This window comes from Gavialis gangeticus, unplaced genomic scaffold (genome assembly GCF_001723915.1).
Source record: "Gavialis gangeticus isolate Ggan-Ray unplaced genomic scaffold, GavGan_comp1, whole genome shotgun sequence".
NCBI lineage: Eukaryota > Metazoa > Chordata > Crocodylia > Gavialidae > Gavialis > Gavialis gangeticus.
This window is the reverse complement of record NW_017728996.1, coordinates 45,496,580-45,504,911: the sequence shown is the minus strand read 5'-3', so window position 1 is coordinate 45,504,911 and position 8,332 is coordinate 45,496,580. Positions and strand designations below refer to the sequence as shown.

The 8,332-nt window shown below is 39.2% G+C and overlaps 1 protein-coding gene across 2 annotated transcripts in view; it reads left to right on the top strand.

Moving 5' to 3' along the window:
- The window catches only part of ETFA (electron transfer flavoprotein alpha subunit), a 72,687-nt gene extending 65,080 nt beyond the window's left edge, over window positions 1-7,607 (top strand). For both annotated transcript variants that reach the window (XM_019504420.1, XM_019504419.1), the window contains exons 11-12: window positions 1,989-2,069; window positions 7,356-7,607. In XM_019504420.1, coding sequence (XP_019359965.1) covers window positions 1,989-2,069; window positions 7,356-7,394 — 120 coding nt within the window. In that variant the 3' untranslated portion in view covers window positions 7,395-7,607. The remainder of the gene's footprint in view (window positions 1-1,988; window positions 2,070-7,355) is intronic.
- Window positions 7,608-8,332: the final 725 nt, after the last annotated feature.

The window sequence follows — 8,332 nt, the reverse complement described above, 5'->3', positions numbered from 1 at the left end:
CTAGAGCAGCAATAGCCAATAAAAGGCTTTCAAGAAAGTGAAGGAGCACAAGCAAAAACCACCCTCAAGTGCTTGGGGCCCCATCAGATTTGGGGTGTCAATGCAGGCATAGAACCAGGACAGGTCAGCTCCTCGGCTGCCCTCTTGGCAGTCTTAGGTAGAGAGGGAGTGGACAGAGCGTATTGTACTCTGTCAGTCTCCATCTGGCATGTGGTTTCATGGGGAATGTTTCCAGCTGGCAAAAGATAAAGCTCCCATGAGCTCTAACCTTTGCCAGCCTGCAGCCAAAAACGGGGGAACCATAACTGCATTTCCTTTCTCCTGGAAAAGGAAATGCAGTTTCCTGCATTGAGCAGCCAGATGTGACTGAAGCATGTCCCTGGGCTCAAGCAGAACCAGTCCAGTTCTTGTCCTCAGAGGTGTACCAACTTAGTTGTCCTGGGCACACAGCTGACATGAATAGCAGCAGCAGTAACTTCCAGCTGATGCTGTGATTGCGGCTGCAGGGGCAGCTGTGACAGCACCCCCTTTCCCTCCCCTCCCGTACCCAAATTGGTGCCTGGGGCTTCTGCCCTGGTTGCCTCCCTCAGTTACTCTGCTGCTTTCCCTGCCCTACTGGGAGCCTTCATAAACTAGGGGAGGAGCAACATGGTCTTCCCTGCTCTGCAATACTGTAGGCAGACAACAAAGGATGTGAACATCAGCTGCTCTCAAGGCTGTGTTCTGATTCAGACGTTTCAGGTTAAAACTCATAGGCCAGGTTTTGGGAAATATGATTAAAGAAAACTTTTATCTGGTTGTGAATGAACCATCTCAAGTTATCACAGAGTGGATACTGCTTTCTAGAGAGTACAGTTGGTAGCACATTTTTGTACGTCTGTTTCATTATAATTGTCACAGTTAGCCACAGTAATGAAACTTAAATCATAGGGAATATTTCAAAAGTGGTAGTCTTGAAATAGTCATTGCTCCTCACTAACAAGCAGGAGAGAGGGCATGTGGGGCTCTGCTGTAGGTATTTCTTTATAGGCCATCAGAATACAAATGAGGTGTGAAGGAAAACTATTTCTGTGGGTTTTGAAACACAAGGTTTGCTAACCTTTTTTCTTAGAGTTATTAAAAGTGGATTTACCCTACCAAATCATTAATTTTGTTGGACAACCACTTATAGTGGAGAAAGGGGAAAAAAAACCCCTGAGAACTTCAAATGGTTTCTTGAAATGACAAATAAATGTATGAAGGAAGTGTTGGGTTAGAATACTTCTGTGAAGTCTCATTGCTTTGAATCGGGGTTTAAAATTGGCAGCGCTTGGGTTGATAGGAAGGTAGCAGATTTCTGTGGCTACAACCATAACCAGTATAGGGTTTATTTTATGAGCTGTATAGTATTCTGTCCCTGTAGAGCTCTCCCAATCTCTGTAGGTTATACATCATGACACCCACAATCATTCTTGTGGAAGCTATCACAAACCTTTTTTAAATTATTTGATTTAGGAGTACAGACTTGCTTCCAGAAGACAAGACTGAATTTAGCAATACAACTGTAATAGTATACAATTCTCTGCCATTTAATGGCAGAACTAAATGATATCACCCACATAAAATTAAGGTCCCTAATATGTGGCTTTAAGATTCTTTTTTAAAATGCCTCTTTCTCTCTCTTATTTATTAAACAGTATGGCTGTTTATTTTATGGATGATCTTTTACTAGTGGCGTTTAAAGTACTTTCCTTCTTTTTCGTGCTTCAGATGACAGACATTTAAAAGAGCAGGGATTAGTCAGAATTTAACAAACTTTTCTGTTATTGTTAACTCAGTTTGAAACAACTCATCTTATTTTTGAGGCAGAGATGGGAAGCATTTGTTAAATGCACTTGACTATATCTATAATGCCTAGTATTCAGGAGTGAATTTAAGGTACATTTCATCCATCAGAAAATTATAATCTATATCTGTGAGTGTTAGACTTGTTTTGTTTCTACTTTCAGACCATAGTTGCCATTAACAAGGATCCAGAGGCTCCAATTTTCCAAGTGGCAGATTATGGATTGGTAGCAGATTTATTTAAGGTAAGCCTAACCTTGATAAAAGAAATATTACTTTAATATCACTGCAGAATGTGAACTGCTGTATAGTTATGCTACTTAAAGGGGGAATGACTTTACTGTGTAGGAGCATGCTTCAGCTGATCGTTGCAACCATTTAATCTATATCCACTCCTAGCCCACAGTACACAGTAACTCATACTGCCCTCTCCCACCTCTCTCCCCCACGCCCAAGCAGAATTGTTTGGTTTATTCACACCCAGTGGCCAGGGATCTTATTAATAGTGATCAATGATGCATACTTTTTTTAAGGTCTCTCTCCTTCATGAAATTTTGAAGGTGTATTTGGGAACATAGCTCTGTACTGGGGAAAAAACAACTTACATAAGCGTGGGGAGTAGGAAGATATTGAATGAATGAGGGTCTCTTTGTATTAGCCTTCCCTTTCCAACATACATAAGAAACAGTCCTGATAATTGTACAAACGTTTTTCTTTCATCTCTCTGAATATAGCTTCAAGCATTGAAAACTGATCAGTAATCATGAAATTTGTGTAGTCCCCTGTTTTAGTTGTACCCTTGGTACTGTACAGTGGTATGCTTCCTCCTGTTCTGTTTTGTCGTATATCCGATCTCTTCAGAGATATATAATATTACTATTTAAATAATGCTGGTCCTAGTTGAAACTCTCTCACCCAAAGGAGCCACCTACAAAGCCACTTAAGAAAACTGTATTAAATCAGACTTAAAATACTGGGTGCTTTGTTTGTTTGTTAAGAAACTAAAATGTGATACTTTATAGCTATCTGTCCCCACCCGAGTCTTAGATTATCATTTTTACTTGAATAGCAAAACTGACTGGAGTTCGTTACAGAGCTAACTTCTGTGGATACAGAGTCCTAAAACCAGTCTAACTGGGTGCATCTACACATACTATTAGACTGTAGCAATAAACTCTGGCACATATTGCACCAGAATTTATTGCTCCCAGGTACTGCATTTACACGTGTGCCCAGGATCGCAGCAGGTTGAGCTGCATCTGAGCAGCCCCAGCTGGCAAAGGGGTGGTGGGTCTACCTGCCAGCCTGGGGCTGCTCCTACTCAGCTCAACATGCTGTGCAGGGGCTGGCTGGGGCATGAGGGTGCTCTGGTATGGGGCTGGTGGAATTAATTAGTTTCCTGCAGCCTAATGGGGCTGCATGTGTAGACACGAGATATTTCCTGCAGAGCTAGTCTGCTCCACAGTAAATGTCTCATGTAGATACGTACCCGCTGAAAAGATAAAGCAGTTTATTGGAAGATCAAGGGGATGTTGCTTAGTCAAAGGTTCTTGTAAAACTTGGGTGTCAAAGATCTGGTCCCTGGGTCTTGGATTAACTTTGCCCACAGGACTGGATGAGTTTGACACCCCTCCTGTAAAATATGTTTGTCTTCATGGGTTTGTTCAGCACCTGGCACTCTGGAGGCCCCACTCCTGGACTAGGGCTCCTATGTAATACAGAGTATAGATGATTAATAAACTATTTCCTGCCTCCTCTCTGCAGGCTGAAGCACTTTGGAGTTCACATGCTAAAATTGGGTTTCTCAATATCAGTGACCTACCTATCCTCTTCATTGATTACCACTTGCCTCATGCTTTTTTTTCCATCTGCAAACTTCTAATTGTCATTTTTTAAAATTTTCTTTTAATTTATTGATTAAAAATGACAAAATCTGGTGTGATGAACTAAACTCGAACCATGGTAGAAACATTTCTGCTCAATGAAGAGTCCCCGTTTGACAATGCCATTTTGAGACTTGTGAGTGCATCTGTTTTTAAACCTGCTTCATGTGTGCCATATTTACATTGTATAGGTCTGGCTTCATAATCAAAAGGTACCTAATCAAGTGTCACACAGGAGTCCAAGCAAATTGTATTCACACTAGTGTCTCTTTCTGATGAGATTACAGGTTTGCATGATAAAGGTGACAAGTTAGATGGGATTTATTTTCCATAGACCCATGTTGATTGGCATAAATTATTTTCCTCCTTCAAATCTTAAGCAATAGTCTTGTATTAGCTGTTCCATTATTTTCCCTGGGATCAATGCCAGGTTGACAGGCCTATAATTAATTACCTAGGTCACCTCTTTATTCTTTTTTATATAGTGGTACAATATTAGCTATTCTTCCAATCTTCTAGAACTTGCCCCCTGTTCCAAATGGTCGGTGAATCAGCATTCCCAGTCTGCAGAACTGTCCGGTTGCATGCGGGTGTTTTGTCAGAGCTATCTGCACTTGCTGATTTTTCAAAAGAACTAGATTTTAGGAGCTGCTCTTTGTCTTTCTTACTGTGGAACAGAAAGTGTTTCATCACCCTGCAGTATGATTGCATCATCTGTCTTATTTTTTTGCAAATACCAAACAGAAATATTTACTGATTTGTGCCTTTTTATGTTGATATTGACAGTTGTAATATTTTCATCCAGGAGTGGATCAGTACTATTGCTAGGATTATTTTTGTTCCTAGCATGCTACTTTTAAACTAATTCCTGAATGATTTCTTGCTCTTTGTCCCTTTCTGTATAACAGTACCATGTGAGATCTTGTCTATACTTGCATGCCCGGCTCTGTATTGTTTAGAAGTCAGATACCTTGTTTTTTTTACAGGGTAGGTATGAAAAACAGTAGTTTAAGGGACAGTTTTTAGTACCAGATTTTTTTAATGAAACATCAGTTTTTCTTTTAGAAATGTCATTGATTTGTGTCAGCACTTGTTTTTTAAATTACAAAAACCTTTTCCAGATCTAGAGCATCATTTTGTAGTTGCCTTCACACAACTTACAAGGATTGTATAACCCTGCACAGATGTCAGCTAGCGTTTTAACACTTGCTTATTTATTTAGTCTGAGCTGCTTCTGCATGTGTCTGTTGGTACTTTTCTGTAGGAGGAGGTTATGTTTCCTTTGCATGTTACTGGGGGTAAATCCATCATGGTCTGGTATTAAAGTCAATCTCATTCCATTTAGAAAGAACTAGCATGCAACTTATGATGCTCCTGAGTAGCCTTGATGGGCCCCAATTCAGCAAATCACTTAAGCATGGTCTTAAGTCCCATTTATGTTAATAATAATTCAGCACATGCTTAGACTTAAATGGTTTGAATTGGGGCCTTTTACATCTTTCTTTCATCTCTTACAACAAAGCCAGCTTGCTTTGACAAGCCTTGTCTGAGTTTTGTGAAAGCCAAGTTCTAAGAAGTTCTGTTTCTTGCCTGCTGCCTGCTATTCCTTGTCTGGTTTGCCTTCCAGACTCCTCTCTGTTCTGGGGATATAATGACTTACAGATATTCAGACCTCAAAATAAATCCCCATAAAAAGAAGCTATTTGGAGGGAAGAGAATTTGATGCCTCTACCGCATTTTCTGTCTTCTCCAAATACCTCAATTTGAATTTAGTTATATTTGGATTAAAACATCCTGTGTACTAAGTGCTTAAGCAGAGTTTCTGTTAGGTATCATTGTTTCAAAACCGAGTAACTCTTTAACCAAGGTGTGTCAACCATTGTACAGTGTAGTCTTACACTTTCTAAAAGGAGTCTACTTCCCCAAGACAGATTTGAAACTTCGCTTCCTAATTTTTGTATATCAAAGGCATTTCATTTTTTTTGTCTGTTCCTGAAAGTGGCTTCTTTTTTATTGAGCCCACTAATTATAGATAAGGGGGAAAAAACCAAGTACTAAACAATTCCTACATGTATAGATCTATAGTTACTTGATGTATAAACATGGAGTTTACAGTGAATTTAGGCAAGTGTACAGAGTTCTACTTTGGTACAGTGTGCATATATAAACTGTGTTGCAGCTTGAATGTCTGTCTCCTGTAAAACCCGTTTGTCCTTACGTGAAAAAGCTCAAATATTAAATGTTTACTAGAGCTTCACAGTGCTGCTGCACGTCACACTTGGGGATTTATTAGCATGTAATCTGTATGACTGGCATGAGCTCATAGTATGTCCACTGAGGAAAGCAGGCAGAAATACCGCCAGCACTTAATGCCATTCCTGAACTAATGCCTGCTGGCTCGGCAGTAAACATGGGCCTTTTAATAAGATGGAGACAAAGTGACATTCGGAAGAAACAACATGTAGACAATTTCCTTAATAAATTTTGTACGAACACATTATTTCCACCTAATGGAAATGTAGATCTCTTAAATAATTGAGAGGCTATATTCATCAGTGGTGAGTTCAGCTGGGATCTCTGTGAGCTGGGGCAACCTGCAGCCTCTTGAAAGACAAGGTAATTGATATTTACCCAAGTGGCTGGGATAGATTTTCAGGTGTATTCTATCGTCTAATCCACCAACTGCTTACATGCATAACTGCACTTTCTAGTACTGGTCAGAATTACAGTGCAGGGTGGCTGGAGTTTTAAGTGGCAGAACTGCAGCTGGTGCCAAGGCTTTGGCAGTGACTCACTTAAGAGGATTGTTTAATGCTAGTTAAATCAGTTTTCCCTTTTCCATGTCTCTACTTATTACTTATTTACTGGTTTCATGCATCCCAAGTAGCAGATGAATTTTAAACTTTTTTTGCCTGGCTGGCTGATTACTTATTATCTATCACTTTTCTTGTCTATTTGGGAAAAAAATGCTGTTGAAAATTAGATAAATTGAAACCAGTTTTCTGGTTTCCAAGTGAGTCTGTCCTACATTATGCAATGTTGAAGCAAGTCAGGTATTCCTAACAGGGCTGAAGCCAGAAATGTAACTATTATTGCAAAGATCTTGAGACCATCAAGGAATAATACATGGTTCTAATTTTGCATCAGGCTCTAACCTATCACTGTCTTTTGAAATTTGACCAGAATGACATAAAATTTTTTAATTTTTTTACAGGAGCAACACTGCTGCATCTATTTTTCAGTTGAAAAACAGTCACCCAATAGTGTTGTTTTAAAATTTCATAGGTGGAAAAATATATAATCTATAGAATGGACAACGCTTAGGTATATTATAGGAATTGTGGGGTTTGGTGCACATCAGACATTTCTGTGTAATTCCAAACAGTTGCATTAACTGGATTGAGATGAGATTTAGATCTGCAGTGGAATTTAGCAGCACAGCTAAGTTCATTGTACATCACAAACATTTAGGAAAGCTTCTACATCTGAACTCTTGACTCAGAAAATGAGAGCTTGGTTATATCAAATCAGTGTGTTTTGATGAAGCTGTGTCTTTATAACTGTTTCCAGTAATTATTGTTTCCAGTTTTAACACAGAATATTTTATTTGCAATGATAAACTCTTAATGGAGCTGTTTAAATTTGCAGGTGGTTCCTGAACTGACTGAAGCACTGAAGAAAAAGTGAAAGCATCCTCATGAAGTTTGAAGGAAAAAGTAATTTCTACACAGTGCCATTAAAAAGCTATTATATTAGATGGCCTTCAGAGCAACCAACTGTTTAAATTGTCTGAGTCCAAACTAATCTCTGAATGTCTTTTGTACTATACTTAATTCCTGCGTACAGACAACTTCATTTTTTTTCTAATTCTATAATAAAACAAATGATTAAGTGGTAGCAGCTGGTGGTGAGGTCAGTGGTTGTTTAACTTCCTAACTTAGAACTAGCTTGGTGTGTTGGGGAATGAAACTTTCTCGTGTCCAGAAATTTTGTCTGCATAAACTAACCAAAACCTTGTCTTAGAGCAGCACTTTAGGCCAGTTCAAAAGACACATATCCTTTCTCCTTTGGCAAGATTGCTGATAACTCAAGGGTTCACATAATCAAGTTCAAGTCTTTAGAAACTTAGTTACATTAATAACGGGGGAAGAGCTGGAATAAGGGAACAAATTCAGAGTTAAGTTCACCCTTCCCTTCTCTGTTGTAAGACTTTTCTGCAGTTTTAGATCAACTGACATGAATTTAGGATTAAAACTGGTTAACCTACTGTTTACCTCTTATAACAGTTTTCCCTCCCCCTCTCCCTTTCCTTTATATAAACTCGTTCTGCCAGCCTATCTGTAGCATCTGGTGAAGGAGGTTGTTGCCTACAAAAGGGTCATACCACTCTGAACTAGTTACTCCCTAAGATAACAGCACCCTGCCCAACCTTCTTCTGCCTGACTTAGACTAACCCACCTAACCACCTCTCAACCCTAAATGTACCGATTCAGGGGCTAACTTTTTAACATCGCTTTCTTTCTGGCTTGTCAGCATATAATAAATTAAGCATGGAAGGAATATGCAAGAATCTGTTTTCTTCAGAGTCACTCTGATGACTTAAATAAGATGGGGATGTATTTAAA